The following is a 14,692-nucleotide window of genomic DNA, read 5'->3' on the forward strand; positions in this document are numbered from 1 at the left end:
TGAAGACACAGATGAATTGATGTCGCCGGCAGTCACTCCCAAGCGCTGACGTAAGTAAATGGGATTACCACCATGCCGAGGATCGGAAACAGCCAAGAAGTCGCCAAGAAGCAACGACGTCGTCGGAGCAGTGGGTCTGCTGTGGCACCGGATGGCTACGAGGTTAAATAACCTGGTGGAAGTAGAGACTCGACGCCTTTCTCTGTCAAGTACTTGCTGATGAAAGAGATTGGCGAGGGCTCATTCTCGATCGTTCACCGCGCCGTGAATCGCATGACTGGCCAGGTGCGTGCGGTGAAATGCCGCAAAATCTCGGCTGCTTTGAAGAGGAGCGTCTGCTGCGTACACTTCCTCGCACCCGAATGCGGTAAGTCTGGAAGGCGCATACGAACGAAACAAGGATCTCCATTACGTGGTAAATGGATCATTTGAAGGACGGCGATTGCGCGACCTCCCCATCGAGAGGCAGCGCCTTCCGAACTCCGGAGGCACGCCGCATCATTCGGCAGGCGTTTGTCGAGGGACTCGCGTATCTGCACCGTCGCTGTAAGTTGCATCGCGATATTAAAACCGAAAAACATCTTGATCCACGGCAACATCGTAAAGATTCGGATTTCGGCTGGCGAAAGGAGCTTGCGCAGCCCTACAACCATGCTAAAGCGCAGCTGTGGAACGCTGGAGTACGCAGCGCCTGAGTTGCTTTGCGGACGGCCGTATGGTCTCAAGTCGGACATCTTCAGTCTTGGCATAGTGCTGCTATACGTGTTGCTTTTCGGTGCCTTCCCGTTCAGCGTGGAATCTGCTGCCGCCTTGCAATGCATGGATCACTTCCCGGAAGGTGTTGACGTGAGGGACATGAGCTGCCTGAGTCGCTCTAATGTGCAGTGGCGTACGGTCAGCCCACTAGCGCAGGATGCGCTGCTTAAAATGCTGAAGACGAACGAAAGTGAACGGATCTCAGCTGAAGACTTGATGGGCCACCTTGGTTTGATGAGCTGGACGACGACATGTCGGGATCGGCCAACTCCAAACGGAAGCACCCCGGAAGAGTTTGAGCTCGCTGCATCGAGGCCTGCGAAGGTCTTGGATTTGCCGAGCTGCTCTCCCGCGGCTTCCAGGTCATCAAGTATGGGTACAAGGAATCGACAAAGCCGCACTCGACGTCGCTGACCCTGAATTTCATGGAGGAGTGCATCACGTGGACGCCCCGAAACACCTCAATGCTAACCCGGACATCAAGCAACATCAATGGAAATGGATCAGACGATACTAAGCGAGAACGTACTATTCCACTCCGTGAAATCAAGGAGATTCGGGAGGGCCACGCGACGGAAGCGTTCTTGTCTTGCAAACACTCGAAGTTCGTGCCCGCTCCTGAACTATGCCTTTCCATTATTTGTCCCTGGCGAACACTGGACTTGGTGGTGGAGGCCCCAAGTCAACGCGAATTCATGGTGCGTGGACTCCGCCGATTACTGCCATTATCGCCTCAGTGATCCAGTTGCTTTCAAGGACAACTCATCGTGCAATGTCAAGAAAACGCTGTAATATTATAAAGCGTCATGCTGTAATAATTCACAAGTCGATCTTTAGTCAATATTGAAGACTTCAAGTTCTTCCTCCTTCACCTTTTCCTCTGGCAACCCATGCTTCTCCAAAAATTGCAGGGAAAAGATAAGTTGCTGAAGGTATTCACGGAACTCCAGCACATGCTCGTCCTTGAACATCGTTGGTTTCAGTGTCGATGTCAAATTGCTTTCCAGGTCTTCTCGGGTAACCCCAGCGGGAAAATGACCCACGATCAATGCAGCATACATGAGAAGAAATACTCCACAGTCTGAGCTATTGCTCTGCAACGGAACCTGCCGTACACACATGCAGTCACGTAAGATTGAGAGCAAGAACGAGGTGTGCACATCCACGACTTACATTTGGCTCGAGAAGACCAATACCTTCCGAATCGAATGATGTTATGATCGTCTCTTCCTCCCCCACCGCATCAGCACCAAGCTCATTTTTCTCCTTCGGTACGCTGACAACAGTGCTCGAAGAGAAGCGTGATTTCCACTCACATTCCAAATAATTGCGGAGCATTTTTGTGAATTTCTTCTTTCGATGACAACGAAGTGAATCCAGAAACAAGAGACAAGGTGGGTTTGCCAGTCGATCTTCTTGGCAGGACTGCAACTCCTCCTCTTCGATCTCTTCTTTAAAGCCATCATCACCGCTAGCCGTTGAAGTTCCTTCTCCACCGTCACCATCCACCAAATCGACCACCTCTATTTTGCTATCATTGGGGACTGTTTGGCGGTGGCGTCTCACCTTTCTGTGCTTTTTGATAATAGCGGAGCCAGGATTGCAAAGCACTGCAATGCTCCAGTGAAAACTATAAGGCACATGATACGTAAGTTGTTAGCTACTAGACCCATGATACAGAGGACATGAACAACATACCTATCGTTGATAGGAATAAATAAGAATCGTTTCTCGAAGAGGTTTGTCTCTTTTGTGTCCAGCGAGCAACTCGTGCAAACCGCTCGTCTGGATCTGCAGTTGTTAACTCGTGAGCGCCGTTTGTGCCATTTAATTGTGTGAAGAAGTGTGACGTGAAGAAGTACGTTTGCTGCTGCTGCCACGGCGCTAAATGACGCCAGAGAAATCTGCATGACCAACAGCAGAGTCAATATAAGTACCCACGTGATGTACAGCTCAAACACGCGATGGGTTCTACCTGAGGTAAAGTCGATGATATTGTCGTTCAGAAACTCCCCAGGGACAAGACGGTCCATCACCGAGCGTCACCGAGATTCGTCCAGCCGTATCCGAGCCATCATACGGATATGTAAGCAGAACTTCACTGCGGCGACTTTCTATTCTCCGTCGTTTCAACTTTTCGTCCTCACGGCGAGCCGCTGCTGCTGCTCTCTTCCTACTCTCCACCTTTTCGCTCTTCTTTTCCTCTTGCTCCAATGAAGAAAATGCCAACCCATCCACTACGGCTGCTTTATGTTCCAATCCATCAACCTGTGAGTTTTGAATAACCACCACGGCCCCGTTGTTGATACCTGGCCCACGATCTTGCTTGTCAGGTACCACCGCATCATCAATCTGGATAGGTGCTTTCGCTTCACCAGAGTCAGCGCGTAATACTCCATTGCTCTCACGTGACAGATTTAGTGTCCCCCCTTTCGTGGCTCCTCCGTGATCGCTGACAACGGCAGCACCACTGTCCTCTTCCAAGACGGAGGATCGCGGAGTGAAGAATGTTTTCACACTACCAAAAGCGTGTTTGGTAAATGACGCCAAACGCCCCCCAGCACTAGAAGACGCGCTGCTTTTCGACTCAATACGCTGTTGAACCCGTAACTTGTGCGTAGCATCCCACTTCGAATAATCTCTCACTTCGCTATCTCTGAAAACCGTGTGAACCAATACCAGCGTTAGCTTTGACACCAGAACCCCACAAACTCCACCCAGCATGAACTTACGATAGCTTCTCACTAAATAGCTGCGCCAACCTCGGGTTGCTGTCCCCCATACTCTGGCAGCGCATCACCTCCATTTCCTCGTCGAAGTAAAACACGACACCAAACACTTCTGCACAAAACACGCAACACACACAACCACAAAAAAAATAATTAGCACCACCCCGCCATCGAAGCCAGCCAGCAGACGTACTCGGCGTCATGACTTCCTTCTCGTTCTTCTTGGAACAAACCCTGGCGAACACCGAGTCATACCAGTCCGCAAAATTGGACCGGCCCTTCGCGCCATCCAGCTGGAGGAGCAAGATGTACGGCGGGCGATCCACTCTCGAGAAACTACCAAATAAAAAAATCAAATAAAAATAAAAAAACAATAAGATACTTTTTTCTCCTCCATAGCACACTTAATAGCCACCGCGCCAACGCACCAGAAGCGCCCCAGGTGGGCGTACTGGACCTCCCCTGCCACTGGCGCTTGCCCGCCTGCCAGATCGTGAGCTCCACGCGGTCCTGCTGGAACTCCATCTCGCAGCGGTCGTACTTCTCGCCGCAGACGTTGGTGCGCGGCGCGCAGATGACCTCGTGCAGCTCGTCCTTGGCCGGCGAGCTCTGCGCGCTGCTGCCGCTGAGCTGCGCGTCCTCGCGGCGCCGCTGCCTGGGCGAGCCGTACTGGAAGAAGAAGTTGAGGCGCTGGCCCTTGTCCGTCTGTTGCGGCTCCTCGCTCGGCCCCCGACGCTGCTGCTGCGGCTGCGACTGCGCTCGAGGTCGTCCTTGTGCTCGCTCTGCTTGCTCGCTGTCGTCGCTGCTCTCGTAGTGCAGCGTGCGGGTCGAGAGTGATGGTCCGGGGCTGCTGCGCGGCTCCGCGTCGTCCGAGGAGTCGCCGTCCACGTCGATGGGGCTGAACGCAGAAGCACGTGACAGAGGAGGAGGCGACCGCCGCGTCGCGGACGTCTGCGCGCCCATGCGCAGCGACGGAGACGTCAGGCCGAGCCGCATGGAGGCGGCCGTCGGTGACGTCGAGTGCGGAATCGCTGCCGTGGTCTGGTCATTGAAGCGAATAGTGACTCGGAGTGATGGTCATGACGTTGGAGAGGGTATGCTGTGTGGTGGGATTGGCTGAGGGTGACGACATGGTCGAGCGGCTTTGACGACGGGAAGCGCGAGTTTGTCCGACGTGCTCGCGACGCCAGCGCTGGTTTGCGCACGCCTAACTAACCTGCACCGTCCGTATTGGTGTGCGCCTGGTTGGGGCACTGGCGGCGGATGGGAAAGGGGACCGACCCGCGCCCCGGCCCGCAGTAATGCCTACTATTACAAGTAGGTATGCGTCAACCTGGGGGCTGTGTGAAGCAGGGCGACGAGCAGCAGGAGCAGGAATCAGCAGCCGGCGCTGCCGTCCTCTCCGGTGTTGTCGCCCCCGTAACGCAGCGGAGAAAGGGCTGCGCGTGTCCAGCTGGGCCCGAGACCGGTAAGACGGCGCTGCTTGTATGAATCGTGCAGCCATCTGCTGCCAAACCGAGGCGATGGGAAGAGCACCCGCACGTCGGGTGACCGCCATACAAGCCGCCGTGCCGAAAGCGTCGCGGATCCAAAACAAAGAATTGAATGACAACCGGCGGGACGTATACAAAGCGTATACTCGCCAATTTTGGCGAAGGTAATAAGAGCTGGCTGCTCCACGTTCTGCTGCCACGCCAAGGTTCGGAGCAGCGCGGTGCAGCAGTCTTCTTTCGCCGGCAATAGATTGTCGCCAGCGTCAATTTCTAGGCGGCGCGGCGAGAGTAACGCCACTTTCCAGCTCTTGTTCTCTGAATTTCAGACTGAAATGCCGCACGTGTTCCTATCATAGGCGACGGGCGGAGGCGGAGCTCTCGGAGAAGCACACGTTTTCGCCGGCTCGCTGCTTGCATGCGATACCTTAGGTGCGTCGCGATAGAGCTGTTTGCAACAGCAGCTGTGGAGGCCGGCTCTGTCGGATCGAGAGGTGCTTGCTTTCATCATGCGAGTGGTATTGCGGGCAGGCAGCAGACGAACAAACCTCAGTTGCCACGCTCGACAACCATGCACACACAGCCCGCTGCCTGAATGTAGGCGCTGCAGCCGCTCCACCACCGGCCGTCGCTCCCCGTTGCGAATGTAGAAGAAGAAGACTTGCTGTCGAGATTGGACGGCGAGCAGGCGACGCCGAGAGGAGCGGCCAGGCTGGCGCCCGCGATGTGCTCGACGATCGGCGGCGGCGGCGGCAACAGGCTGCTGCCAGCAGCTCAACACGTAGCCAAACAGCGACTCACTGGGAGAGCAACGGTGCCTTCCATCTTCGCCAGGAAGCCGCTCCTGGGCAACCCAACCCACATTGGAGCGGCGCCGGTCCTTTTCGGGCCGCAGCGCCTCATTGCTAAAATGCCACTTCCGGACGCGAATTTTCTACCCGCACAGCGTCTTTGTATGGGCTCGATCTTGAATACCAACTTTCCGCAAGGTGCTCTTGCGCGGCTGCTGCGCCCGACCTGCGTGTACATCATTCCGACTTGTTATAAGCGATATCCGTATGCTGTGGAGTCGGTCGCGCTAGCCTAGTCTACCACACCCGCCGGGTCGGTGGCGAGCGTCTTTTTTCGCAGAATCGCTGGCGTGGCCCGATTTGCCAATATTCGCCAGCAGTTACACAGACACTGTTTTTGTATTGCCGCGCCCCTGTCCCAGAGCAGTCGGTTTCTTCCCCCGCTGCATTTTTTCGCCGCAGGCCTCGGCAGCTCATTCCCGCTTTCGCTCCATGGCGCGCAGCTCGTCCCCGGTGTTCAACGAAGCCCCCTCCGTGCCCGCCGACGCGTCCGAGCCCGTGATGGTGACCAAGACCTCGACCTCCTCGGGTGCCGCGCCCGCCGCCGACGCCAGCGTGTCGTCAGCCAGCGCCACCCCCACAGCCACCGCCTCGTCCTCCGTCGTGGCCACCACGCCGGCGCCCGCTGCCAGCGACTGCCTCAAGGCCGCCTCAGGTGCGGCCTCCCCGTCCGGTGTGGACGCGACTGCCGACGCTGCTTCGCCTGCGCCCTCGCAGCGGTTCGCTCGCGTGCCGCCCGCCGTGCTGCAGAGCGTGAAGGCGTCGCTGACCTTCCGCAAGAGCTGCCTGAAGCGCTCGAAGTCGTCGGCGCTGCCGCCCGCGGCCTTCGAGGCGCACCCGGCGGCCTCGGCGCTCAAAGCCGAGGCGCCCGCAGAGAAGAAGGAGGACACAAAGCCCGTACAGAAGAACCGCCGGCGCTGCTGGCAGTGCAAGGTGAAGGTGGGGCTCACGGCCGTCAAGTGCCGCTGCGACTACACGTTCTGCGGCAAGCACCGCTACGCGGAGGAGCACAACTGCGCCTTCAACTTCAAGACGGCGGGCAAGCGCAAGCTGGAGGAGGAGAACCCCATCGTGGTGCCCAGCAAGGTCGCGCGGATCAACTAAGGCGTGAAGGAGTTGAAAGACCCAGCTTCTCACTGAGCCGCCCGGGGCCGATTGGGCCTCTGGGTTTTGGGTGATTGCGCCATCTCGGCGACCTCACGGCTTAGATCCACCCCAGATTCGATTCGACGCGTGCAGTTTTCCTCCAACGATAGAACAAGAAGTTAAGGGACGCCGCCGCCTCTCTGCGCTCCGCCCTCCTATCCGACGGCCAGTGTGTGCCACACGGAGCTGCGGGAGGCAACCCAACGTCCCGAGTAGTTTAATAGCCGGCGGGCGCAGTCGCGCGCCGCCCCCGTGTCCAGCCGCGTCCTCAGCGTAGTGCACGCTCCAGTTCAGCGCGGACCGAGCTTAAAAAGAAAAGTATAGTACCAGTATTCTGCAACCATCTGCCCGCCTCGTTCTCGCCTTCTTCTGGTGCCCGGCTGGGGCTTCTTTGGTGTCTCGTCGCGAGAATGTTCGAGCCTCAAGATGGGAGCGAGCGGGAGGGGAGGGAGGGAGGGATCGTAACGATGCGAGAACCCAGTGTGCTAAAACAGGCGAGGCCGAAGGTATGTTCGAGAACTTCTTGCGCATCCCAGCTATCTTCGCCGCTCTGCCGTTGGTGCAACTGGGCGCCAGTTGGTCAGGTGAAAAGGGCTGGATTTCTATACAAAAACTCGGGTCATGTATCCGGTTCGAGGCAGCCTTCACACGGGCAAGTTCCATGAGCGCGTGGCACTCGCCAGCGCCTTCTTGCCAGCCAGCGCCTCCGCGGACGGCATGGCCGTCTCCCGCTCGCGGCGGGTGGCCTCGGCGGGCGTCTCCAGCTCGATGCGTGGGGCGCCGTCCCACTCGAGCAGCTGCTTGACCACGTCGGGCATGTCCGGCGTCTGCAGTGCATCGGCGTCGCCGCCGAAGATCTCGGCGTAGAGCGTGGCGGCCGAGACCCTGGCCCCGTCCTGCCGGCAGCTGGCACGACACAGGCCCTCGGCGTACAGCTTGCCCGTGGTGGGGCACTGGAACTGGTGCAGGAAGTACATCCACTCGTCGTCCGCGAACACGAGCTGCGAGCGGATCTCGTAGGGCCGGAAGGGCGGGATCGGGTGCCGGAAGCGCACGGCCTGCGAGGCCACGAGCAACGCCCGGCGGTGGCGCGCCACGTTGCCGAGGATGCCAGTCACTCTGCAACACAGAACAAGAACGTGAGTGCGTCTGGGTTGTCGTCAACGTTAGTTTAGGTGCAAAGGCGAGTTTAGACTCACGCGCAAAAGTGCCAGCGCGCGAGCTCCATGTTGAAGAGGTACGACGCGTTGTTCAGGTGCAGGTTGATGTCGCAGTCCAGGAAGCCCGGGCGTGCGCGCCACACGGCCGGGTAGGCGAAGCCCATGCCCGGCCGGATGTTGCCCTTGTGCAGCACGCGGTGCACCAGCCCAGCGCCGATATTCCACACGATGCGCCCCACCATCGCGCCGCAACAAGCTCGAGTGAGGAGGGCTCAGCTATTGGCACCGTCTGAAGCGGACTCAGACAAGTTGCATTTCATCGTTGCACACGTCCTGCAACTCATTTTTCTACCCAGCACATTCCGACGTGAAAAAAAAACAATTGACAGAACCCGTGTATCATCGCAAGCTATACTTTCCCTCAAACATACAGCTTACGGCAGGTTCATGGACTTCTTCATCTCCTGCCAGACGCGAGCGCCGAGCTTCTCGGGCGTTGGCGGAAGAGGGTTGACCTCCAATGTCAGCTCCGCTTGCTTGCCAGCGTCTCTCATGCTGGCAGTGCAAGCTTCATCCCAGTCCAGAAAGCCTTTCACCACGTCGGGGACCTCCTTGGGGCCTCGATCCTCTCGCTGCCGCTCACTTCGGCGAAAACCCGGTTGGCAGACACCCGGCGACGCCCTTTCATCACGACGCCACGCACGAGGCCCTAGGCGAACTGCTTGCCGGTCGTGGGGTCTTGGAACTGGTGCAGCAGGTAGATCCAGTCGTCGTCCCAGTACACCACCTGGGTCTTGATCTCGTAGGCGTGGAACGGGGGGATCGCGTGGCGATATCGGATCGCCTGCGAGCCCACGACCACCATGCGCCGGTTTTTGATCGCGTGCCACAGAATGCCATTGGCCGCGCAAAAGTGCCAACGCGCCAGCTCCATGCTGTAGAGGTACGACGAGTTGTTGAGGTGCAGGTTCACGTCGCAGTCCAGCAGCCCCGTTCTCCCCTTCCACACCGACGGGTAGCTCACCCCCAGGACTCCCTTGCCCACGGAGCGCCTGTTCGCCAGGCGATGCACCAGCCCCGCGCCGATGTTCCAGAACGCACGCAGCACCATCGCTCAAAGGGATTGAGACCTCCAGCACAGAGGTACCAGCGAGCGAGCCGCACGTTTATCACGCGCGCCGATTGGCCGAGCGCTTCAACCAAATGTAGCCATCTTGGGATTTCTTTTTCGCTAGTATTTTTGCAGTATCGCTCTACTTGCCAAGAAGAGGCCTGATGCGTACGACTTTTTGACCTGGAGCTAAGTGGTATTTACATTATCTACACTTCGAAGACAAAACCTATAATAGTTATCAAGCCATCATATTGGTTGCTTCAATTGGAAAAGGTGCTGCTCCACGGCAATACGTAGTGCTCTACGGAGAGCAGCATTACCACCTCCAAGCTGTATTGATAATCTATGGATCTGAAAAAAAAATAAAAGAGAGGCGATCTATTTGGCGCGATGCAGCGGATTGCTTGTTGATGAAGAACAACCGCTATCTGGGCGGCTAGTGCGCTTGTACTTACTACTCGCGGAATGCATGAGATTTTTATCGACGAAGAGCCACATTGTACCAATGCTAGCCAGGAACACTATAAAGGTAACCAGGCGCTAGATTTCGTACCCATACAGGCCGCGCGTCATTGACAGGTTTCTCGTAACGAACGCTTGGATGCAACTGGTGGTCGTCTCAGGAATACTTTGCGAGCTCTTGGCAGCGATTTCGGAAACGGTAGGGTCTCGCCAACGTCTTGACCAGGTCGGGATTCTTCCGGAACGCGGTCTTCAGCTTACTCAGCCTCTCTTCTCCCGTAGTTTCCGGCGCGCCGTCTTCGGTTGGTTCTTCACTTCCTTCAAGGCCTCCGTAGTCCCGCCATGCAGCTGGTTGGCCTCCAAAATGAGGGGGCAACCCGGCTGGCAATTTTCTCAATCACCTTCCTCGATACTGGGCATCTTGGAAAGTGCGTTAGCACACGCTCAAATCGCCGCGATCAACCCCGACGGCGAGAGCCTGAGCGAATTCACACGCAAAGTAGTGGGGCTCCGTTTCCAAGAATCTCAGAGCGTTCCACTTGTCACTCGTGGGATTCTGAAAATTTCTCGATCACATCAAATCTAGTAGCTCGACGGGAGACTTCGCACGTGCGAGCCACCGATATGTGAACTCGGAGACGTACTCGATCGTGCTGGCCGGAAGATTCCCGCGGAGAACGAAGTCCGCCATCGTAGTCCGAAACTGCGATCCCGTCGCAAACCCGGGGGACTCGGGAGCAAATCTCCAAGTGAGACACTAGCGGAATCCACAGCTTCGCTTTTGGGTTCACAACGATCAAAGCATCCTCCACCTTCAACTCCTCCTCGAGCTCGACAGCGTTCTATGGAAATGTGATGAGGAGGGTGAGCCACCGAAGGATCGTGCTAACATTTCCTTTTTTACTACATGCAAACATTAGCAGCACGGAAATACATCCAAGTGTGAAATCCACCATCGAAAGATACAGGAAACTCGCCAACTGGAGCGAATGTCGGCGTACCACTACTTGGCTGCCGAGTTTTAACGCAGGAACACATTCGCAAACGCTAAAAATGAGCACTTAGCTCGGCGTCCATGCATTCCATGTCTCGCACCAAATCTCTCTCCATGTCTGCCTCAAGTGGGTACGGGTAGGTACTCGCCGACCATTTTGCTGATGCTTGATTGGGGCGTCTGCTGACTCCTTCGATAGTGACGCAAGTTATCCCACACGCCTTTGACGTCATAGGCTTTAGGGCGTCCAACTTGCTTCAACTTGCTTCGAGTGAAGGTAGAGAAGTACCTCGAAATGACTGTTGATGACCGCCCCTTCCATTGCTCGCACGATGTGCAACTCGTCGCAGTCGATGGCAAGACACTCGACAATGTCAAAGTAGCTACCACTTGATGCTTCGTTGGGAGCTTTGATATTTGCCAAATGAGCAAATTCCGCTGGCTCGTAATCGAAATCAAACCCAAAGTCGTCAAATGTAGCCGAAAGAAACTCGTCCTCAACCCCTCCTACAACGTGAAGATCAGGATTGTGCTCATGCAGCAGCTTCACCATTGTGAGGCTACTCGCACATGCGGCCCCTTCGATCGCATCCGATGTGCATCCCTCGCTTCGGTTCTCGCACAGCCACTTCACCGTCTCATACTCGCCATTAGTAGCAGCTTGATCCATTGCCATCGTCGTGCAGCCCTCTCGGCGATTCTGGTGAAGCCATTTCACCACCTCAGATAGCCATCCGCCGCCGCTATATCGCTATCTGCCTTGGTGCAGCCCTCCTGACGATTATCGTGGAGCCATTTCACGATGTCAAGGCGACCCTGACGAGCAGCGTCGTCCATAGCCTCACGTGTGCTCATGTTCGAATGGAGCCATTTCAGTAATGGACGATTGCCATTGCTGGCTGCTGTGTTCATTGCTGTAGACGTGCAGGAACTGGAGCACCTCCATGTGACCAATCATGGGGCACGGGCGGGTCCCCCAGCCGGACGTGCTGCGTGATGCTGTTGCAGCGCAGCAGCAGATCCGACACGAGCGGCAGCCTGTGGCGCAGCACGAAGCTCGCGAGTGTGAACTGCAGCGCCGCCTCGGTGGCGAAGAGCAGATCGGCGAATGTGGGTGGGTGGGTGGGTGATTGGGTGGGTCATTGCGGGACAACCCAAACTAGGTGACAACTTCAAGGTGTATCCATGTCGCGCGAATGTTGCTTGAATCATCCAATCACCGAGCCGTCTTGTGTACCCATAGCGTTGAAGCACATCAATGGCATCATAGCTACAGTCACATGGAGTCCAAGGAAGCTAGATCGTCTGCTTGGCGATATTGGGGAGTCCGGCCACATCTCGATGCTGAAGTATTTCCTCGCGCATTTGAACAAAGTCGGGTTTGAACATGACCCGTCGCGGGCTATGTATGATGCAGCGAAAGCGGGGAAGCTGGAAGTGGCGAAATGGCTAGTTGAACGGTACTTTAGCGACCCGTCAGTTGATCTCTTCCGGAGTATCCGTGGGAGTCGTGTTATCAAGCGAGTAAAGCTCACTGTTATGGATATCGCGGCCAGTCACGGACATTTGAAAGTCCTGAAGTTTTTACATCGCATTGACGCATCGCAGCAGAAGAAGTGCAAGCTTGAGGAACACAATCCACATTCTAGTCGTGAATCCTACTTACGCTGTACGACGAGAGCAATGGATACAGCTGCATCGCATGGCCGTCTCGAGGTTGTCGAGTGGCTACATGTGCATCGAAATAAGGGGTACACCACGTTCGCGATGGATGACGCTGGCAAACGGGCATCTTGACGTGGTGCAATGGCTGCATGAAAATTGCTCGGAGGGCTGCACGGCTAATGGCGTCGATCAGGCAGCTTCTCGCTACTGCTGCATGTCTTCATGTTGTCGAATCTCGCCCTATTCATCTAGGTGCGGTAATCATCTGAAAGATCGCAAAGCGTACGAGCCCAACACGTTCGTGAAGGGTCAATTATCGATTGTGAAGTGACTGCATACGAACCACTGGGTGGGCTGCACAACGGAAGCCATGGATGGTGCTACTGCGAATGATAACTTTGAGATGGTCAAGTGGCTTCACGAAAACACGACCACCGAGTGCACTCACATCGTGATGGATGAAGCAGCACGCTATGGTCGTTTGGACATGGTGGAGTTTCTGCATATGAATCGTTCGGAAGGGTGTTCGGCGGCAGCTATGGAGAACGCGGCTGCGGAAGGCCACCTGGAGGTGCTAAAATGGTTGCATGCGAATCGAACAGAGGGGTGCACTTACAAAATTCTCGATGGCGCGGCAAAAATGGCTACTTCGCAGTGTGTCAGTGGCTTGTTGATCATCAGGAAGGCCTTGGCATTGCGTTTGGCATGACGTTAGCTCTGGGATCTGCGCTACATGAAAATCATCTAGAGTTGGTGTGCTACCTGTATGAGCGGATGCCTGTGAACAGTACATACTACGGCAAAAGCTTTGATTATATGCGAGAACTTTCTCGTCAGGAGATATTCTTGATCTAGAGCCCGGTTAGTCCGATGCTCTGTAGTACACTAGATCACACGGAGATCGTTCAAGACATGGAGAGAATCATGCAAGGTATGGGCACGGTTTGAAGCTGACTTCAACACCAGGTTCGACCAACTGTTCAGCCATTGAACGGACTTGGGTCGTCTCATGTGCTGTTCTGGTTACGAGATCATTCAACCTACAGCCCAGGGTGCACACCAAGGTAGCCCGGCGTCGCCTCGACCTGGACCTCGCCGAAGTACAGCGAGAATGTCTGCTTCCACGCCTCCACCGCCTCGCGGTCCGCCATGAACTTCGGGAACTCGTCCACGTTGGCAGTGGGAATTTCCCACGGGTGGTTCGAGCCGCTGTTGGGCGCCAGGTCCACGCGAACGTTCTCAGCGACAACCGTCTTCTTCACCTCCTCCGAAATGGCCCAGTTCGTGAAGAGCTTGGCCGCCGCCGGGTGCTTGGCCTTCTTGAGGATGGCGATACGCTGGCCCCACGACAGATAGTCGTTATCACCGTCCGCTACAAACGTCACGTTGGGCGTGCCCTGCGAGTACGTGCCGATACCGACGACCTTACCCTTGGCCGTCACCGCGTCGCTGGTGATGTGGGAACCACGGCGGAACACGACGTCCTGGTTGGCCAGGTTCTTGACCCAGTCCCAGCCGTACTTCTCGACGTAGCGCACTTACATGAACAGCGCGGCATCGTCGTCGTGTGGGTACGTGGATGCGATCTTGCCCGCCCATCGCGGGTCAACGAGGTCGGCCACTGACATTGGCGCCGGGAGTCCGCCTAGCGAAGTGTCGTCGTACAGGTAGCTGAAGGTGATCGCCATGTAGGCCATGTAGGCGCCACGCTGGTCGCGGAAGCCGTCGTAGACCTGCGAGAAGTTGGCGGGCTTGTACTGGAGCAGCTTGCCCTGTTGTGCCCAGCGAGGGAAGTCCTGCAGTGTTTGGAGCGCCACGAGGTCGGGCACCAACGTGTCGGTCTCCAGCTAGTTGTCGATGCGCACGTCATGGTACTTGCTGTAGTCAATGATGAGCGTGAAGTTGACGTCGGGGAAACGCTTGACGAAGGCTTGGCGCATCGTGTCCTGCTGCAACACGATGTCTCCGCCGTGGTACATGATGAGGTTGCCTCCTTCGGCGATGGCGTCAGCGTAGAGTTGATCGAGACTTCGTCTCTTCCGGGCCAGCGAGAGTGATGGACACGACAAGTGAGCAGCAGGCAGCGACGAGGGGCGCGAAAAACTTCATGGCGGATGGTGGGCCCGTGGGTGGAGGAAGTAAAATTCGCAATGAGCAGTGCGCTCCGCGAGCGACCTCGGAGTCGTTCTGATGACGCGAACAGCAATGCAACGTCTTGTTGAATAGGGTCCAGCCCCAAGGCGTGTCGGTGGTGTTTATCAGATACAGGCAAGAAATACTTCATAATATTTTAAGCTTGCACATTTGGGGTGATTGATTAGAGCT

The 14,692-nt window shown here is 56.3% G+C and overlaps 5 protein-coding genes across 5 annotated transcripts; 1 reads left to right on the forward strand and 4 right to left on the reverse strand.

Moving 5' to 3' along the window:
* Positions 1-1,589: 1,589 nt before the first annotated feature.
* On the reverse strand, positions 1,590-4,481 carry IUM83_10129 (Sentrin-specific protease 7; the record flags this gene model as incomplete). The annotated part of the gene is made up of 9 exons (XM_067934615.1): positions 1,590-1,862; positions 1,930-2,032; positions 2,323-2,386; positions 2,455-2,660; positions 2,732-3,412; positions 3,489-3,597; positions 3,679-3,719; positions 3,812-3,821; positions 3,914-4,481. The coding sequence occupies 9 exons, from the start codon at positions 4,479-4,481 to the stop codon at positions 1,590-1,592; spliced, it is 2,055 nt and encodes a 684-aa protein (XP_067793176.1).
* Positions 4,482-6,258: 1,777 nt separating this feature from the next.
* On the forward strand, positions 6,259-6,930 carry IUM83_10130 (zinc finger protein a20 domain-containing; the record flags this gene model as incomplete). Its single annotated transcript, XM_067934616.1, has 1 exon — positions 6,259-6,930. One exon carries the CDS (start codon positions 6,259-6,261, stop codon positions 6,928-6,930), a length of 672 nt encoding a protein of 223 aa, XP_067793219.1.
* A 686-nt stretch (positions 6,931-7,616) lies between these two features.
* IUM83_10131 (THEM6 protein) lies at positions 7,617-8,374 on the reverse strand (the record flags this gene model as incomplete). Its single annotated transcript, XM_067934617.1, has 2 exons — positions 7,617-8,091; positions 8,172-8,374. 2 exons carry the CDS (start codon positions 8,372-8,374, stop codon positions 7,617-7,619), a joined length of 678 nt encoding a protein of 225 aa, XP_067793055.1.
* Positions 8,375-8,841: 467 nt separating this feature from the next.
* IUM83_10132 (THEM6 protein) lies at positions 8,842-9,243 on the reverse strand (the record flags this gene model as incomplete). Its single annotated transcript, XM_067934618.1, has 1 exon — positions 8,842-9,243. One exon carries the CDS (start codon positions 9,241-9,243, stop codon positions 8,842-8,844), a length of 402 nt encoding a protein of 133 aa, XP_067793054.1.
* A 4,164-nt stretch (positions 9,244-13,407) lies between these two features.
* Positions 13,408-14,346, reverse strand: IUM83_10133 (ATP-binding Cassette (ABC) Superfamily; the record flags this gene model as incomplete). The annotated part of the gene is made up of 3 exons (XM_067934619.1): positions 13,408-13,816; positions 13,910-14,163; positions 14,233-14,346. The coding sequence occupies 3 exons, from the start codon at positions 14,344-14,346 to the stop codon at positions 13,408-13,410; spliced, it is 777 nt and encodes a 258-aa protein (XP_067793053.1).
* Positions 14,347-14,692: the final 346 nt, after the last annotated feature.

The sequence above is a fragment of the Phytophthora cinnamomi genome (genome assembly GCF_018691715.1).
Source record: "Phytophthora cinnamomi strain GKB4 chromosome Unknown Contig30, whole genome shotgun sequence".
In the NCBI taxonomy this organism is placed as follows: Eukaryota; Oomycota; class Peronosporomycetes; order Peronosporales; family Peronosporaceae; genus Phytophthora; species Phytophthora cinnamomi.